The following is a 20,432-nucleotide window of genomic DNA, read 5'->3' on the forward strand; positions in this document are numbered from 1 at the left end:
TTATACAGTTTATCTTGCCCTGTGCAACAAAGTGGTAAACAATACACTGTATGAACTGCAAAATAAAAATTCTAAGAAATCATGCTATCTCCTCTCTTGTATTATTGGATTTCAGGTCCCCCTCCCCCTTAAATGTTTCCCCTCCAAGCTGCATCACAAAAATTCACATTTCAAGTTTTGTTCTTTCCCTGTTAACCTATGAAACTAATTAAAACAAGGTGGTTTATTTGTAGATGCACAGGAATCTGATAATCTAGGCTCTAATTCATGGTGCTGCTAATTTCATAGGTTTAAAAGACTATTAACACAACAAGTATACCCCAGAAGTTTGCAAGAGGGTGCAAAAAGATATATAAAACAAAAACAATTTCCAAAACAAGCTAAAATAACCTCACAAAAAAAAGAAAAGATCAGAAAAATAGCTAAGTGTTGCTAAATACTAAAATTGTCACTATCATAACAGCATAAAAATATTACTGCCTTATTGTTTAAGCATGTGATAAAGAAATGCTATTTAACTTTGCAAGTCTTCTGCCCCCCAGTATTAAGCATTTTTATTTAAACGTACATAAGGTCAGTTGCTTAGAGGATTTTTCTATATTTCACTTTGTGTTTTAGCAAATGCTCAAAATCAGCAAATGCCTATTGTCACATGCTTTTACCACTTTATTCCCCCATTACTTTAAACATCAGTTCTCAATTTAAGGAATTATGGAAGCATTTTCTTCCTTCTGAGAAAAAGGAATTAGAGTTGAGATATCAGAATCTAAGAACATTCATACATGTTATGTTCTTTATACAAGTCTAATCATTACCATAAAATGAGGATTCCCAGACAGTAAGTGAAAACACCTCTAGTTTCCCTTCAAAAGTTCAAGATTAGATCTTAAAAGTTTAACTACTGTTCTAAGCAAGTGTTTGCAACTCTGGATTCTAGTTCTGTTGAGCTGGAAAAAGCTGTCTTAAGTACTCAAGAAGAGATATGATAACTGGCTACTCCAGCATTGCTAATGCAGTACAATCTTCATTGCAACAGAACCTACACAAACCTTAGCTTATGACGAAATCCCAAAATAACAGATTTAACATATGATTCAACAATTGTTTAAAAGAACAACGGCATAGGCACCTGCTTGCAGCTGTGGAATCTTTGATTTTCTTTCCTTCAAGAGAAGCTAAATGTTGTTCCAGAGCATCCAGAAGGCTACTCGGTGCCTGAAAAAACATCAGGAAACAGATATGAAGAATCTAAGACAAAGTTAAGACTTTAAGAGACTGCAACTGAAATATAACTGGCACAGCAGCTCAGAATACTAACATGTTTTGGCATCCAGTATATATTTAATTATTTGAAATATTAGGTGATGTAATCTCATCACTACCTTACTGATAGTGAGCCATTATGACAGAGTAAGTACTGAAATATGTCAAGAGATGTTAAAAAGAAACAGCTAGGAAAAAGCAAACAGACAATCAGAAGCAGTCAATATTTCCAAGGTACTATGGAGGAAATTGTGCCTAAAGTCATTTCTACATGCACGCTCTACACATAGCAACCTTCATAAGTGATTTAAATAGGCATGCAGCCAAAAAAACAAATTTGCTAAAAATCATAGCTCCATAACATCATATCAAAGCTTCATTATGTGAACTCACAGATACAAATTGTGTCATCAAGCATGATGGAAATCAACTTGACTGAAAATCAATTAGAGTATGACAAAAATGATCCATAATACTTTAAAATAAGATCACTGCATATGAAAGCCAGACTATGACAGGGGTTGGATTTAATCAAACTTCGAAACAACTTGGTGACAACATACACAAGAGTGAAGTGTATGCCGTACTGCCAAGTTTTTCTGATTATGCAACCCCCAAACGGACATGTACTGACAAATGCATAATAGGTTTATCTACCTGGGAAAGATCTGGTATGTCTCCTCTGTCAATTCCGACTTGCTGTAATAAAACAAATGAACTTTAGAACCTGTTTGCATTTGTTAAAGGCAGAGATGCTCAAAAAGCAAACAACATTAAGATGAAATCATGCAAAAGCACAAGCCTTTGTGTACACATTTCAGATCTCCACAATTTGAACTCTAAAATGGTTGGTTATAATAAATTCTTCTGTTAAATGTATAAATGTTTGAAGTAGGCTTGGTAGAGAGATATTTTAACAGATACCAAACACTAGTTGCCTTAGAAACAAAAAGTGCTTCAGAATTGTGAATCTAGAGAACTTTGTCTATCACACAATTTACGGGATAAGTTATCAGAACTACTGATATACAGCATCTACTTGCTAATACAAAGCACCTTTAAAGCAGCTTTACTTAACAGCTACTGCTCTTTCCTAAAGAGCATATCAGATATAAAGCACTGTGCAGTGTGAACATACATTTTAACAATAGAAAGATAAACACTACCCAATCAAAGGACAGACAGAAAATGAATCAAACTTTACTAACTTAACATTTTGCATAAAATGAGTAACTTAAGAAAAGCAGAGTAAGCACAGAAACACATCTCACCTAAGAAATTATGTAACGCTAGGACATTATTTCAACAACGCTTCAGAAACAAATATGCAACAAGCAAAATATATTCAAAGATATTTTGCAAAGTAACAGATTTTTCTTCTATGCTAGCAAATTCTTGTACAAACATATCTATAGGAGCTACCTAGAGCACAGCTCCAAAACCAAATACTACAATATATTCAGTTATATTCAGTTGTCCCAATTTCTTATTTGTTAAGCTGTTATTTCATCTAAGACTTAACATGGCAGGATAAGGGGTTTCAAATTAGACTACAGCTAGAATAATAAAAAGAAGGTCACTACACAGTTACTTTTCTGTTTACAGTAAGGTTCTTTTTCAAAGACTGCCCACAATTATTATATAACAAGGGAAATAATAAAATACCTATTTATACATCCTTCTTGAGCATAAGATAAACTAGTAAATACTTTGTTTTCTACACAGTCCCCAAATGAACTAATCATCAGGGGAGAGATTGGTAAAAATGACCCTTGATGGAAACAAAATCAGATGGACCAAAAGGAAACAGTATCTGCTTTATCAGAAAATAAGCACTTTATATGCTGTTTCAGATGAAGGGCTGACTAAGGTTTACCTCTGCAACTTTGAGGAACTCTGAGATCCGTGTCATTCTAGTGAGGAACTTTTTATATATATCAAGGCCTTCTTTGCACTGGTTCTTTTTCATATCAAAGTATTTTTCTATAAACATTAAAAATATTCACATTAAATAAGAATTTATGCATCCTGCATTGTTACCTGTGTATATTTCCAAGTAAAAGTGTATACAAGACAACAAACAGAACACATTTTCAGATTTTTGTCATGTTAACTGTGAAAATCCCACTCTGTCAATCATGAGCTACTGATATACACGCAGTTACACCTTACCTGCCAGGTACAAGATGTCACATAAGCATAAGCACCCTAGCGGGGACAGATTACCCAAAGAGATGTAAATTTATTCTCTTGGAAAAAAAGTTTACGATGCAACAGTCACAAGCCTGCTCTACTCCAGCAACCACATACCAGGCTAGGTATCTGGACAACCTCTGCAAGACTGATGCTCTTGTTACAGTCTGATCTACAACGAAGAGCAACAGGTTACAAGACACTGAGTGCTGAAAGCTTATTTCTGTATAAAGCTTTGCTCAAAACAGGAGTCAAAGCAACTAAAGATGAGCTCTTATTACTGAGGCAAAACAACTTGAGATTAGAAGCATGACTGTCCTTCACTGACTAATCCGGGATTTTGCTTTCCACATTGAAAGCATTGGGTAATAACAGCAAGCAGAGAGCTGTACCCAATCATAGAATACAACTAAACCAAACAAATCCACAGGACATTTTCAACTTAGTTTTATTATCTGCAGGTGTAGATTTCCCTATGCCTCCAGTATGTGCAAGTGAAAGAGCCTGAAGCCTGAATTTGTAATTTCGCCCAATATACAAGATATGTTTTAGAAATATTAAGCTTTACAACATTAAACTTTTGATAGCCGAGCATTTGCAAATGCTGTAACTGCAAATCCATAAGTGATTGTACCTACTTCCAACTCGGAAAGAACAGACTTTTTTGTTTGTTTGTTTGTTTTAAAAAGACCACTGGTTTCAGCAAGATAAATAAAACAGTACAAGAAAAAAAAGTGAATAAAATCTTGAACTAGCTTTGTTTTTAGAATTTACTTTTTCCTGTATAAAATGCAATTGCACAAAAACCTTACAAACAAATTTGCCCTGGAAAATACAGTAATATTTTGATATTTTACAATATAATTACTTTGATTTCTGGAAAAAGAGCAGCTGTTCATGATGGTTTACTAAACCCCCTCCTCCCCAAACTTCGGCATCATAGAAAGCAGTTATATTTACCCAACAGGTTAATAATTCCTTCATTATAAGCTGCAAACAGTCTGATGGCATCTTTGAAGAGCAGCATGAAGGCAGCATTAATTACACCATTTGTAAGTTCATTGCTATTGACCTAGAAAGATTAGAAAAAAGTTAATTCGACTGAATTGATCCCTTATCAGAAAACTCTTAGCAGAACTTTGGTACTCTATCCCAAAGCATGCTTTCCATTCATCTCAGACTATTAATAGAAAGTAGCAGCATAGCAAACCAGCAGGGGATTTTTCAGCAGAGGATGAACCAACGTTAACCAATGTTATATTTAATATTAACGAAAAGACAGCAGGACAGAAATAATCAACACAAGCAATTAGAACAATTCTCACACACTGTACACAATTAACAACACTCAGAGGATTCTCTTTAGCGAGCATCATATTTTTGTCAGGTGTTTGGGTTATATCCATAAAAATGCATTCTGCTCTTTAAGCTAATGAGGTAATGTGGACACAAATGGATGAAGATGGAACAAAGTTTTGAAGATGTTTAAACATTTTATTTTCCAAGCTTGTTCAAATTTGTACAAAGCTGACAGTATGCTTGATGTGTGCACACTGCTAAACTTACATTGAAATCCAGAAGTGCATCCATTTGATTTTGTATAATTGGTACAGTTTTTAGGAGTTTTTCTGTGCTCATTGTTCTCATCACTCCATCAGCCCTATTGTGCAAAACAAAAGAAAATTCCTTAACTGGATTTTGAAGAAAATTATTAGTGAGAAGCAGAACAGAAAATAAAACAGTTCAGAAAAAACTCTTAAATCATGACCACAGGAAACAGGCCTTTTGAGGCTTTAAAAAAAGGCTGTCTGGCCAATACAACTGTAATAATTGCAGTGTGCAAGAGCAAATTTTATTTGACCAAAACATCATTCTAAAATGATTTTTTTTCCTGACAGAAAAAAAGTGATAGCACTCAGAAGTGTAACAGAGCTAAAGTGATACCTCAGAGCTTTGAGCTATGATGGTGAGGTGACAAAAAAAAAGAAAGGAGGGGGCTTGCTTTAAATAAATGCATAAAATCACTAACAAATCCCTTTCAGAGAGGCTCAAAATGATTTCTTAGGAAATTTTTACCTATGCTGTTCTCATCGCCTAATATATTATTTCATGACTGTCTGGACTATTCCCTTTTAAATCAAAAGCAATAAGAAGTAAACAAATGTGGCAATACTTTTTCAAGCTTTTTCAAAGAAGCTTACAGACACTATATAACACTTCCTTTTAACTGCAGACTCCCAGTATTTGCTTGTTTTTAATTGTTCAGATTGAATAGCCTAATAATATTATTTGGCTCTGTATTGGGGGGAAGGGAGGAGAGAAGTATTAAAATATCCAAAAAAATGCAACAATCCAGGAAGAGACTAAGTCACTTCAGTGATAAAAAACAACTGCTTTCTATAGGACACATGAGACTGCCTTACATGAGCATGAGCACAGCAAATCACGCGTTTCCTGGAAATGCAAAGCTCACAGTTGATCTGCACGGAAAAGGCTGTGGCTCTTCTCCAAAGTGGAAGGCAATAGGGAGCAGGCTGTGTGCAGCTTTCTGCTGGTGCAGCATACTCCCCCCTGACAGCACGCAGGGACTGCAGCAGACCTAATGTTACAAGGCAGAGGTGCAGCACCCCTGAGAAAACCTGTTATCAGGAACAAACAGACTGCTACCACCAGAAGAGTTAATCTTGCCTGCTCACAGAAGAGCCTCCAGGCACACACTGGGGGCTAAGACAGCTCACCTCAGTAGGCTCCAACATCTACCTTTAACAGCCGTGGCTTGAAAGTGTGCCCACCGCCACCTGACTACACACACACACCCCCTGTATGGGGAAAAGACTAAGATTTTTTGCATCGCTAGGACTCCACCCATCTCTAAAGGAAGAATGAGCGAAATGAGCCCCGTCATTCCTCTTTTACTCTACCACTGAAGTTTAAGATAAAAGGGACTCTAGAGTATCAGCGAGGAGTCAGAAGGGATTTGGAGGTTCTCTCAGGCCAACTTCAAATGCCTTTGCAACACTAATGCAAAATATTATTATGTATGCCACTACTGCGGTTAACTCATTAAACAGTTTTAAGTTGAGATTCCCTTGTGGGGGAGCTGAGAATTAAGTTTTAGCATCAACATGAATTATGCTGTGTATGGATGATAAAGGATGCTCAAACACAAAACTGAAACTATGTTTTAACTTTAAAAAGCACTGGATATGGGCAGAGGTAATGCACAAAGAACAAAAGATCTTTGACCATGACCAGTACGTCTTCCTGATGAATGAAGTGACCTGACTGATTCCATCATCCACTATAACATGTGAGCTATCCAGTTACTGGTGCTCTGCACTGCATTATTTTACACATAATACCTACCTCGTCTCAAATGAGCAACTCCTCTTATGGGGGCTCATTTCAGAGGAAAAAGACATAAGACAGACTTTAAGATAAGTAAACAAAATGCAGTTCTTACCCTCTTTTTACTTTTGTGAAGTCAAAAGCCACCTGTCTATAGGAAACTGCCTTTTCATTCAGATACCTGCTATACCGCCTGATAAATGTTGACATGTCATACCCTAAAAAAGAAAGTTTCAAAAGCTCATTATTTAGTCAATTAAAGAACAAAACCTTATTCTAAATAAAGTCCAAGTTGTTAAAGCAAGACAGTTTGAATGTATTTTTGCCTGATTTTTTAGTAACTCATCTGTGTTAAGAACTTTGTCATCGTATTCACTGTGTAAAACATACAATATGGCAAATATCTAGAAGATCTGAACGAACTATGTAGAAATTTACTTCACTTCCTAAGGGAAATTACTTCCAAAAGCAAAACAAAGCATTTATGCAAGTCTTCTTATGCCAAGATGGAAATTATTACAAAAAAAATTTTCATGCCTGAAGTAGTTTGAATCAACTCCAAAATATATACTCTCATTTACCACTAAGAAAGAAAAATAGCACTGAAGTAAGTAGGAAGACCTAATGGAAATTTGACTACATTAAGACAGTAACAACAGACTGATAGTTATCAAAAATATTTCCTAAGCATGCAGGCCAAAAATTACTATTCAGGTCTTTTATCTTACAAGGAAAATACTTAAATTAAGACAGTAAAGATCTGTTCATAATCTATACTCAGAACACGGAAGATTGGTACATTGTTGGTTATCACAGAGAAGGCTGTTGTCCCCAGGCAAACAATCAGTGTGCATGTTTTAGTACAGTTGTGGCAGAAATCAGGACCAGCTACATATGAAGCAAAGTCGAAAGCAAGAAATAACTTCAGAAAAAGACAGCTACATGTATGATCAGAATTACACTTAACTGCCATGTAACAATTTGGAAAGATATTTCAGTTGAAAAATCTGAACCTAAGAGAAATTTGATACCTGCAGAATTAGTCTCAAAGATGGGCAGAACGGTCTGTGGATAATTTTGAAAGAAGTTCTTGTCAACTACAGTTCTTGTCTCACTGACATAACTTAATTGATGTATGTATGATGCATTTTGAAATTTAACTTACTAATTAAAATATACCTCTCCATATGGACAAATCACTTCAGGAACAGCAGGAATAATAAGTCATATCTGTGTAACTAATAAGTTGGAAGCATTTCTAGTAGGCCTTTTCTAAAAGAGACGACAAATTCCTCCAGCAGACAACTTCTGTCATGCCATAAAAACATTGTAAATGAAGAAATACCACTGTGCGTAAAGTGCACACAGAAAAATTACTTCTTAAATGACAAGGTCCATCATAGCTAGTGAGTTGTATTTACTGTCCTCCAGTATATTGTATTTACTGTCCTCCAGTATATTACCGATTTTTAATGAAAAAAAAAGAAAAGATACCTTACCTTGCAATCCACTTTTGTCTAGGAAATTGCTCAAATTAAACAACGTGTTTCTGGACGCCAGATACTGGATAAAACGCTAGATAGAAGGAGAAATGAGAATCTTTTTTAACGTATTACTGGTGAACTGGAATTGACATAACAGTACTTGATACTCCCGTTATCCAGTTTGTGAAATGCAACTTTCACACATTAAGACTCATTTCAAATCTGGAAACTATTACAAAAACTCAGCTGAATTTGCATGCTAAGCTTATTATTATTTTTAGTGTAAAAATCTGAACAAGTCAATGTCACATAGATATTTGATGAATCTAAAATAAAAGCCTCTGATTAAGACTCTCTGTATTAAGTCAGAATATGGTACTAAAAGCTGGTTAAAAACAAAACAAAACAAAACCCCCAAACAGACATCCCCCCACACACACACTTGGTATCATTTGCCAATGGAATCTTTGTTTTTCAATTAACATATAATCATAAGCGTACTTAGCTCTAACATACTGCAGAAATTCTAAAAATACAAGGTGAAATAAAGGTTCCTTTCCTTATAAATTAAACATTAAGTATAAGAATCCATATAAAGCATTAACAGCACAATATCACGCTTAGTACGTCTCACATGAGTTGCAGTTTACTTCTCTTAAAATAATCAGTTGAAACCTATAAAATATTAAGCCCTATTTCAGTTTGACCTGAGTGGACAGGCCAAGAAACAACAATGCAGTCTCCAGTTTATCCCTTGGGGTTTTGAGTTATCTTTGCTCTGAAGACAAATCGTGAGTACATACATCTTTGTTAAACATGATGTATTCTCTCATTTTATTCTTCCATACTATGATATTTTGGAAAAGTCTTTTTTTAAAAAAAAGCAGATAAAGCTTGCATAAAACCTGTCTCAGAATACAAGTCTTCATTTATTTTGAACTCAAAATGATGTTGCACAGAATGACTGATGCTATTTTGATCTAGTAAAGAATCACTTCAGATCACTAGCAGCACATCTAAAGCTAACACGAAAAATGATTTTGTCTTATGAACTATTGTATAAGGGAGCGGCTACAAAAATAGACCATCCACTTGAGATAACATTTTGAAAGAGTTATGATGAGTATAGCATGTACTACTGAATTACCTTAACTAGCACAAATACATGGTCTAAGTAAATACAAGAAAGAGTGAAGAAAGTTAAAGGCACTCAGTGCTCAGCTATAAGTTAATTAAGCAAAAGTTGAAGGACCAAAAGCTTTTCATTTTTTCCAAGAGGAATTCACAGATTCTCTGTAAGCTTGTAAAGATTTTCATAAGCAAAGATTTTCATGTTCACTGTTCAAATGCTATTTCTAGCTGCAAAAAGTTTCATCTTGAGCAGCAGTTTTATCCTCTTTGCTTCTTCAAACAAATTTGGCAAGCAAAACTTGTTCGGCAGTTTGATTCTTCAAATGGAAAGTATTTCAGGCAGTGGGCCTGTGAAATACCTTCAATTACTACAAAGTGTAGTGATACCAGCTTAAAATGGGTACTACTCCAAACTACAACAAGCTCAAAGTATACAAACAGACCGTATTTTAGAAAACATTAACTATCCTAATGATCACGCTTAATGCCAAAACGAGAAGTCTGCCCTCTTGTGGCTTATTTAGCTTCCAAGAAGAGATCCATTATACTTCTGCAACTACCTGCAAAACAGACTTTTTTCTTAATAACTTGAAAAATAAAATCCAAAACCCTCTGGAGGCAGGCAGTTACACAAACAACTCTGTAACAACTCTGAACTGAACACAAACTGAAATAAAGGATTTTGGTCCTAGCTGTAATTTTCTACAACTATCCCTCCTTAACTATCCAAGAGCAAAATACCCTCTGGGCAGACAATAACTATTTTTAGGTATGTAAGTCAATATTTCTATTGTTTGTTTTATCATCAACATTGGAGATATCCAGACAATTTGATAACGTGTTTTCATCTTTTCTTTCTAAATAAGCATTCAGAGTTTAGCAGACTCTATATAGTTAAACAGCAGTTCAATCATAAGATTTCTAGACATATGGAAATTGCTTTTATTTCCAACAATGATAAATCCTTCATGAAAAACAGGCAGTGCAAGAAACACTAAATTTATGAAGGATGATTGAAAGAAAAGGAAGATCGCACTAATCTGGAAGTTAAATTGCAAGTTACTTCAAAACCTGTAAGCTCTCCAGAGCACATGGCAACCACACCTATGTAACCCCCAAATTTAGTCTTATTTATTGAAAAATACTTTCTTTTAATCCCAAGTTTTGCACAAAAACACCTTCGGTGCACACAGGTTAAGTCCCTTGGGAAGAAGTCTGCAGCGGTTGTGAAACACTTGTCTACTGAACTTTTCACACATTTGTTTAGGATTTGAAAGCTGCTCTTTACTATTACGCAGAAGTGTGGTCTGTATTTCCTTTAAAAGGGAGTTTGTTTTCCTATCTAGTAAGGATTACCTCTGTGAAACATTATTTTGAACACCAACCCAGCCTTGTTTTCAAAGTCAGCTTCTCACATGTGAACAAGCAAGTGTCCAAGAACACTAACTACATTTTGCAGAGTTCAGATTTCAAAATCTGGTTTCATTCTGAAAGCCAGAACTCCACATTAAGCACTCTGCAAAACTAAACTCTCACTTTGCCAAAGCCCACTGGAAATAAAAACAAAAACCTGCCTTTGGATAATATTTAAGTTTCAATCAGCTCGTAAAATCAGAAGCTTAGTCTATTAAGTGGCAGCTATTTTTCAAAAAAGTATAAAGAAAAAAGCCTATATAAAGTATCCTGTGTACGAGAGATTACAGCAGGACCAATTTTGTTTCACAGTGAGGAAAGAACTTGCTTTGCAAGTCTGCTAGGAGAAAGACTAACTATCCACTCCTAAAATAACCAACTATCCACTGAAGTGTGCGATCAGATCCTTTTACAGGTGAGAAACAACCCAGGGTTAGACTAATTGGAATTATCAAGACTAAAATTTAGTTTTAAAAACAGACATTTAAGGAAAAGGGCAGAAAGGAACGCATACAGTTTGAATCTTGGAAAAAAATACTCTTCTCTAAGAACTGCTCATCTGCAGAATCCCAATAGCTTCAGTTCATTTTTCATCTGATATTAAAAATACAGTCCTGTGGTATAGCCTACTTCATTACATCTTTCAGATGCACAAGGTTTGTATTGTCTGTCAAGTTTAAGATAGGAAAGATGGGTCCTTCTGTTTTTATTCCTCCCCCTAGGTGGGTAGGAGGTTTAAGTATTTCATTCTCTACAGACTGAACAGAGATCATTTTCGGGTGGAGGCAGATACTGCACATACTTCTCCCTCAACATCTAAATGGCATCATAAGAAAAGAAAGGCAACTCCTTGCAAATATCAGCACTTTTGCTTTTCCACATTCTCTATTAGAGAATTCTCTTGAAGAGTCTCATGCAAAATGCGATTTTTCTTAGTCTTCCTTTATACCAAGTATGTGCTATGGACAGTTACCAAGTTTACATCCATTCAAAAAAATGAAAAACAATGTTAAATAAACATAAAGGTAAATTTAAGTATTTCCATTTGAGATTAATTTCAAAATTCCTGTAACTTACATTAGATTGTTTTCAGTAAAAAGGAATGCTTATAAACACTTGCTAAGAGAGCCAGGAAAGTATAGGCTTTTTAAAATGCAGAAAATCCAAACAATCGCTATGCACGACTTACTATTTCAAAAAATAAGGTCCCATAGCAGTTTGAGTTGCAGACCAGAACATAAGCTTACTGCTTTTTTGAAAAAATCTTTTAAAACTGTTCTAGAGTACTTATTATTTAGAAGCTCACACTCAAACAGCTCAGAGACAGGCAGATTTTCCTTCACTGCAAAAGCCTTGGGGTGGGAGGAGTGGAGGGAAGAAGGTTGAGTTATCTGGGAGGAAAGACTCACTCTAGATTAGCCTGAGCACAAATTAAAACATATTTTTCATTTTCAGATTTCAGAATCCCATTCAAGTTAAGTTCTCACCATTTTTTTTTCCTTCATAATAAAAAAAAAATGCCACAGAAAAGGGTACCTCCAAGCATACAATTCTGCATTCAGGATAACATCTAGTTTTGATCTGACCATTATGGACTTTTGAGTGGGAACAAACTAAGCAGACAAATATATCATAAACCCTGTTCACATGCAGAGCTAGGCGAAAAGGCAAAAATACAGATTTTGTTACAGAGATATTTAGTAGGAGCACTTCTCTGACACATTTACAAGAATGAAGTGCTGTAACTGTTCTCAGGCATATAATTTTTATATTACCTCATTTCCATACACCATTAGATGATGGGTTGTGATGAGAGATTTGAAGACCACTACCCAGCTACTGTTGGTAGTTCTTTCAAACAAACTGTCTGCCAGTTGTGGGATGTTCACATTCATCTCATTTGTGCACTGGATTAAATCTGCAATAGAGAAAAAAATTTTTTTTATAATTGCAAGTTCTGTGGAGGAAGATCAATGACACACCAAAAAAAAATCAGTATGCTAACTTTATAAAGTAATATTTTCTACCAGAGCTGGGTGGCTTTCCAGTAAAAGAAATAACTTATTGAAAAGCATGGTGGTGATGGTCTACTAGAATCTCGTGATACAAATTCCATTCTCCTTGCTGCCAAAATTCCAATTCCTAATCGTTTTTGCAGTTGCCTTAGAAGGACTGGGAACAAGACTACCCTAATGATTTGCACTATTTTTGACTAACTCTGACCCCCAGCTTTCAGATATCACAAGCATTAAATGCTTAAAGAATTCTTACATGCTATTATCTAGTGAAGTCTTATTGGTAGATTGTGACTAGAACTACTTGTAACATATGAAGTTCCAGCCTTCTGGCCTTCTAATGAACCAGTAAAGCTTTTCTAGCCATTGGTTCCAAGTAATAAAAATATAAAAAAAATACAAGCTACAACAAAACCATCCAATTTTTGTTCAATCTGGACTTCTGGCAGACATGAGCTGGAGAATCTTCAGACAGTTGGTAAAAAAAGCCATGATCTCCATGCTCGTCTACCTTCCCACTAGATTCGCTACTGTCACAACAGTGCAACCACGAAGAAGCATGCCTGTAAGACATCCAGTCCAGTATCTTATTTTCAAATGTCAACAAAGAAAATACATGATGCTACAGTGACAAGTACAACAGAAGCAGATATTAACATCCAAAAAGTGATATAATACAAGTTGTTTGCATTTAATATGAAGCTTGAACTTTGTTAGATGCAAATACCAATGACATTTTACTGCTACACCCACCTCAAAAATAAAACAGTAATTTTAACTCAAGCTGATAACCCTACCAAGAGCCATAGCCAATAGCTCAATAAAGACCTGCATAAGCCCTATGCCTGCCTAGTCTATAGTAAGACTGTAAGTGGAAACATCTTATCTGTATAACCTGAAGGCAAATGTTTAACCTTTGAAGATAAAGTTTTATATCTGCTATGAATAACCATTCATCATGAAGGATTCCAAGACAGACAGGACTCTTCCTTCAGCCCCAGCAGCAGATAACACATGGCTTCCACAGACTCAAAACTAGTGTGGACAGAACTGAAAACGATGGTATTTACAAGTTCAATTACTAAAGGAAGTGAGCAGGAAATGATTTCCATATTTAAAATGTAACGAGATGGAAAGATTAGCCATTCCTTGATCTACAAGGAAAACAGTGATGACTACAGGCATTCATGATCTCATTTTTAAGTCATGATTATCTGTTACTGAATGATGATTTCTAGTTGTTAAGACAATGCTAGGATATTACTCAGCAAGAGACATGTGTTGAGCTGGATCATTAAAAAAAACTGTACAGCTTCTTGATCTTCAGGTCTTCCCACCTAAGTAATAACATAAATAGTTTTGTGCAAGGCTATCTGGCAGAAATACATATTAAATAAAAGTATACATCACAGGATGTTGTTTCATGCGTTTCAGCTTAAGTGTTGCAATGAGTATTAGAAACTGAGAACTTCCATTCTTAAATGCAACATTTGCCAGCTAGTCAAAAACAACAAAAAAGACATGCCGTGAGACAATTCACTAACTATAATTAAAAACTTGCATATATTCTAGTTGATACTTCACAATGGACAACTTATTTCTAAAGCACCGGACTTCAAAATCATGTTTTGCTACCTGTTGCAGTGTATAAAAGAAAACAGGCTCTGTAACACAGTAAAAAACCATCCCTTACAGAATTGATTACTGTTTAGGTGCCAAGCATAGGAATGCACTTGCGGGGTGAGGGAATTGGGGGAGGGGGGTGTAGGCACATAAGGAGGGAGACACAGGAGACAACTGGGAGAGAACCTAGAAAAGAACAGAGGTACACAGGCAAGTCTAGCCTTCAACGGAAGGAAATGAACTTGTAAATAAGAACGAGGCAAAGAGTCACCAATACCTTCATTACTGTGAAAGAAGTTTAGCAAAACAAGAAGTCTGTTGCTGTATAAAATATAGCAATAAAATATAAAATTCAGGTTGAACATATGCACTGTAGTTTTAAATGAATGATACTTTTTACCACCACAGATGCTTATTAATCTGATACACCCTGATACCCCACAGTGCCTAGACAACAGACTTCAGATACGTAACATCTGTCTAAAAGTTTCTTTGGAAATACTTGCATGAGTAATGCTAATTAGGCAAAGAAATATGTACAATTACATCCAAATAAAATCAGCAGTTTGGCACTAACAAAAGCATGAGAAGCATAATACAGGCACATCAGCAGAGCAGACAGGGTCCTGCATCCCATACTGCTGCACAGTCAGTTCGGGAAGGCTGTCACATACGGAATTGCTGCTTATTTGTCCTGCTCCATAGACACCCCTCATTAAGGATGGAACATTAAGAGGAACAAAGGTATAATTGTTTTCACAACCTGCACGTTACACAACGTGTCTCACACTCACCTGTCAAAACACTAGCTACATGTTTTAAAACGTAAGTGCCCAAAGCAACATATCTCAAGACTGCTAGGTACTGGGTACATATGAGCGATAACATGGGCAGGTGTATAACTAATAATATCTAAGGGCAAGGCACTAAAGGCAATGCCTTTAACTTTAGTAAAGAAAAGGTGGGGGGAGCCTTGGTGAAAGTGTGACCATTTTCAGGGCTGTGTTTCACCTATGATCTTCCTGTTGTAGGGAGAAGGAAGGAGGTTGATTACTGCCCCCCAGCAGTGCTACAAAAAGAAAAGTTACTCTTCTTCACACTTGACCTTCTGCATCAATCCCCAAAAAGCCTCACAGCTGAAAACTCATCTCCTAGGAAGTACAAACCATCTTCAGATCTAAAAACAAGCTCTGCAACTTCCATAGAACAAGATACACAGCAGAGAGATACCAAATCGACTACAGCTTCAGAGAAAGCAGCAGTTAGCAGCAAGAATTTTAGGCTCAACTTGCAGCTAGATGGGACAGCTGAACAAAAGCAGCTTAGCAATGAATGAATGGTCACATCCACAGGTGTAACTGGAGAGAGTCCAGAGGAAGGCCATCAGGATGATGAGGGCCTAGAGCATTTGATGTACAAGAAAAGGCTGAAGGAGCTGGGTTTGCTCTGCCTGCAGAAGAGAAAACTAAACATGGGGGGAGGGATTTAAATGCTATCTCCAACCACCTACCAGGCAGAAAGCCAGACATTTCTTGGAGGGCCACAGCAAAAGGATGAGAGGCAGCAGACATATTGCAGCATGGAAAATTCTGACCAAATTAAGAGGAGAGAAGGAAAAAAAAAAATCTTCACACTGAAAGTGGTCAGGCATTGGAAGCAGGGGCCAGAGAGTTCGTGTAATAGAGGTATTTAAAACTCAACTGGACAAGGCCATAAGCAACCTGATCTTTTAAGTTTATCCTGGTTTGAGCAGGAGGGTTGATTAAGATGACCTTCTGAGGTGCCTTCCAACCTAAATTAGTCTATGATTTTGTGTTGTAGATGGAAAGAGAATGAGAAAAACGAAGACAGGCAAAAAGTGAACTGAATTACAAAGTCAGCTGAAGTCCAGAAGAGTAGGCCAACGTAGAAGTGGGTTTTTTTTAAGGTTTCAAAGTCTTAGAACTGTTTAACTGGCTTAGAAGATTTAGATTTGGAAGAATTCCACTTTACCTACCTAAATGGTACACTAAATTTCAGCAGAGGTTTCAAAATTACATGATTTTCCTAGAAAACAGTTCTAGTTTGTTTTTTAAATAGAAGATACTGAATCATATTTTCATGCTGCAGTTAGAATTTAAATTGCTGAATGATTTTCATGTAACCACTCACAAAAAAGCCCTAAAAACAAAAGACAACTAAAAAGCAAGAACGACTTTATAGTTTATTTTGTAACACAATGTGTGCAACTGCACCGATACCAGAGTGATTCTTTAAATCCATTGAAGTAGCACAAATTAAGTATTGTACTGTAAAATATTCTAGGTGAAAAAATATATTCTGCACTTCCAAGATAGCTACAATCTTTACAACCGTTCAGACTTCATTACTAGAAAGAACTCTACAAGATTTATTACTTTTCTAAAATATTACACAATCAATAGTTATTAGGTCAGAGAAGTATGAAGAGGAAAAGCACAGTAAGACTGGAGATTCGTATCAAAGAAATGAGAAGATAAGATCTACACAGAGCAGTTATTACCAAGCTAAGACATTGAAGTACAGCATCTACTCCACACTAAGCATGTAACTGGATTAGCCAATCCATGGTAAGTGATCATGCAACCTCTTGAGCCATGGCAAACCCAAGGCCGTAGCCTAAATAATTACACAGAGGCATCTGCCACAAATCATAGAGAACATGTGTGCTCGACGTGTGCCTGCAACCTAACTCCTCAAGCAGACCCTCATTCTGCACTAAGCATCCTTGTAAAGCAAAGGTATGAAAAACTACTATTGTTTGCTTCCCAGCAAAGAAAAAGGAAGTAACCTGAAAAAGTTTTAATGAACATTTCCTTGCAGAATCTTACCTATATTAATTCACAGTAAGTTCATGAGCGAGTCTGGACTGAAAACAAATTTATCTAACTCAAACCTTTTAGCTTATACCATTTGCAGTATCCGGACAAGTAGACTGAACATAAGCCAGAGTTTTATACTTCATATATATACAGTGTCTGATCATTTCCAACGGTTTAGCTACACCTCTCATGTGGAACAATGCTTCTATTCATCAGTATCAACCTGGAAACATTTCCAAGGATCAGTTCTTACAGGCCAAAGTGTGCCCCACACCTTTAAGTACTTCAAAATAGGTCAAGCAACTGTGACAGATTCCCACCAGGAAAACTGTTGTTTTCTCATCTTTTATTATAGCAAAGATGGTATCTAAAATGAACAGTATGCATCCAGTAAGCAGGTAATTGAAATACTGATCATTCAACATGGATACACACAATCAGTGCCAGCACTGAAACACGTTCCATCCTTCAGTAAAAATCAAAGCAGGAGAGTAAGGTAAGTGACACCCCAATTAGTTAATTCTGTGTTTGTATATAACCTCAGATACAGAGAAAATTCTTTCAACTCTGCATGTATTAAGTTTTGGTCAAACGCCAAACAAAAAAGCAGCCTGAAAGCACTGAACTGCTTTGTTCAGTAAAGTGCCCATTTTTCACATCTACGGCTTACTGAATCCAAATTCACGTTTGCTGACAGAATTATATAGGACAAAAAAATATAAGAAAAAACTTTTTTACTGTGAGGGTGACCGAGCACTGAGAACAGGTTGCCCAGAGAGGCTGTGCAGTCTCCATCCTTGGAGATGTTCAAAAAGCCACCTGGACAGGGTCCTGGTCAACAAGCCCTAGATGACCCTGCTGGAGCAGGGGGGTTGGACTAGATGATCTCCAGAGGACTCTTTCAACCACAACCTTTGTGATTCTGTGAACTAAAAACCTAAGAAGATTCTGGTGTAGGATTCAGAAACAGAGCTTGCCCAGGTCAGCTGCTGCAAAATTAGCACTTTAACACTTGTTTTTTCCCAAGACAAGCAGTTCAGTTTACTGTCACTCTTGCTTAATAGGTCCAATTTTCACACTGAAGTTACCCAACATGTTAACAAGCAATTGATTTTGCTTGGCTGGCATATTTTCTATTCTTTTTTGTCCTGTTGGAGGTACTACTGTTATAAAATCTCAGTACCCACCACTCCCCCAGGAGCTTCTCATGGATCTCACAGGACTCAATCTGTGTTTGACAGCGACCCACAGCCACAGAAAGTCATGTCACAAATGCAGTCTTGCAGCTTACTGCAAGATTCACGTGGAAATGGACACTGAAATCATAACGGGGAAAAACTTGCTTTAATGCATATTTCAAATTCATAAACGAACAAATACCAGAAACACAAGGCACGATCAAGGACCCACAAGTGTACCTTCACCACATTATACAAACACTTGATCTCTCCCAAACCAACACAAAAATCAACATGTAAAATACAACTGTAAAAGACACTAGTGATGATCAAGTACACCACATTAAGAGTTTGACCTTACATAAATATTCAGAATATGCACATATTTAGCTTTAAATCCAATAGGAATCTCAAATTTGTTCCTATTTATTCTGCGATCTTCTACAAACACAGGACTTGTTATTTCGCATAGCTGTGTAAGTCTACATACAATAAGGGGTTTTTTGCTTTTTGGTTTTTTTTATATTTTACTATGAATGAAGTTGTGCGCTCTATTAAGCAAACAGCTAATTTCTTTTTACTGTGACCTCTGGACAGATGTGCATGTTAGATGTCTTTGCCCTACCACAAGGTATTGTCAAAGTTTAAGGTTCATTCTGAATAGACCACACTCTCCCCACATAGTGCATGTAGCTTTGTTTCAGATAATGTCAATGACCAGACAAGGCAAATGCTATGAAAGATGGAATAAATTAAAAAATTCAAATTATATGCAAAAAAAATCACAAAAATTTGTAAATTCACAAATTAAGACTTCCAATACAAATTCTTAATATCCTATTCTTCCAAAATAGTTAGAATATAAATATTTTGAAAACCAAACTGCCAGAAGTCCCAACATGCCAGGAGGATGAAAGGTGAAATTATCCAAACTCTGTGAAGTTATCAGGAAGTTCTCATTTGCCTCAACACTTCCTGTTAGCAGGATGAAAGCCAAGAAGTATTAGAATTTAAATATGTATTGATGGATCCAGATATGCATCAGATCAAGTTTATTTCATTTGTAAATTTACACCTGAAGCCAAAACACATAATAAAAAAAGCTTTAACTACACACACATAAAGGAAGTGTAAAAAATTTCTTGAATGAGCTTATCAACATAGAGGAGTTCAACCTCTTTCAAAGCAAACAGGTAACACACCAATGTCTTACATTCCAATTGCATGAGGAAAGGTTTGTGGCTAATCATTAACAGTACAACACATAATGTCTACACTTAAAATAATTCTGCTCGACAGCACCCATTTAATCAATCTTTTTGCCTTCCGCCTAAGGCTGTATGAATGGATTTTAGTTAAGCTCTTGAATCAATGACTTAAGAGTTATTCACACTGGATTTTTTTTTCTGTATGGGAAAAATTTCTCTACAAGACAGAGCATTCAAAGCTAAGGCATTTGCATTTCATTATCCTTTTGAAAATCACATACAGTGGGAAAAATTTTGGTGTCTCTACTTAACAGGTGAAATGGCAGAGCACACACCTATAGCATTATAAGACTTCAATTCAGTTCTCTTCTCTAGCTGTGTAGATTCAATTAATATCTTCTCACTTCAAGTTGCAACACCTTCCAGTATGACAGGGTCTCATTTTCCTATGTTGATACTTCTCACTCTATATGAATATTTGATCACTGGAACAAAGCAAGAAATGTGAACTGTTCCCTCATTTGGTTAATGCTCAACTGAGATGCAAATGTTTTATACAGAGCCCATTACACAGCTTTACAGGTAAGGCACTACCAAGGGGTGGAAAATATGGATTACAATTTCAAGAGTGGAGACATGAATCTTTGTTTCCCACATGATGACACAGTATAGCAACAACTAATGCTGCCAACTTTCTCTTTTTCAAAATTTGGTGAAATATTTCAGAAGATCAGAA

At 36.2% G+C, this 20,432-nt stretch overlaps 1 protein-coding gene across 8 annotated transcripts in view; it reads right to left on the reverse strand.

Annotated features, from left to right (window-relative positions):
• PICALM (phosphatidylinositol binding clathrin assembly protein) overlaps nucleotides 1-20,432 on the reverse strand; it is a 72,419-nt gene that overhangs the window by 30,067 nt on the left and 21,920 nt on the right. For all 8 annotated transcript variants that reach the window (XM_026103340.2, XM_026103339.2, XM_026103345.2 and 5 more), the window contains exons 2-9: nucleotides 12,608-12,750; nucleotides 8,304-8,379; nucleotides 6,920-7,022; nucleotides 5,023-5,116; nucleotides 4,417-4,528; nucleotides 3,140-3,246; nucleotides 1,921-1,962; nucleotides 1,130-1,215 (exon numbers count right to left, since the gene is read on the reverse strand). In XM_026103340.2, the coding sequence (XP_025959125.2) occupies nucleotides 1,130-1,215; nucleotides 1,921-1,962; nucleotides 3,140-3,246; nucleotides 4,417-4,528; nucleotides 5,023-5,116; nucleotides 6,920-7,022; nucleotides 8,304-8,379; nucleotides 12,608-12,750 (763 nt within the window). The remainder of the gene's footprint in view (nucleotides 1-1,129; nucleotides 1,216-1,920; nucleotides 1,963-3,139; nucleotides 3,247-4,416; nucleotides 4,529-5,022; nucleotides 5,117-6,919; nucleotides 7,023-8,303; nucleotides 8,380-12,607; nucleotides 12,751-20,432) is intronic.

This window comes from Dromaius novaehollandiae, chromosome 1 (assembly GCF_036370855.1).
Source record: "Dromaius novaehollandiae isolate bDroNov1 chromosome 1, bDroNov1.hap1, whole genome shotgun sequence".
Taxonomy (NCBI): domain Eukaryota; kingdom Metazoa; phylum Chordata; class Aves; order Casuariiformes; family Dromaiidae; genus Dromaius; species Dromaius novaehollandiae.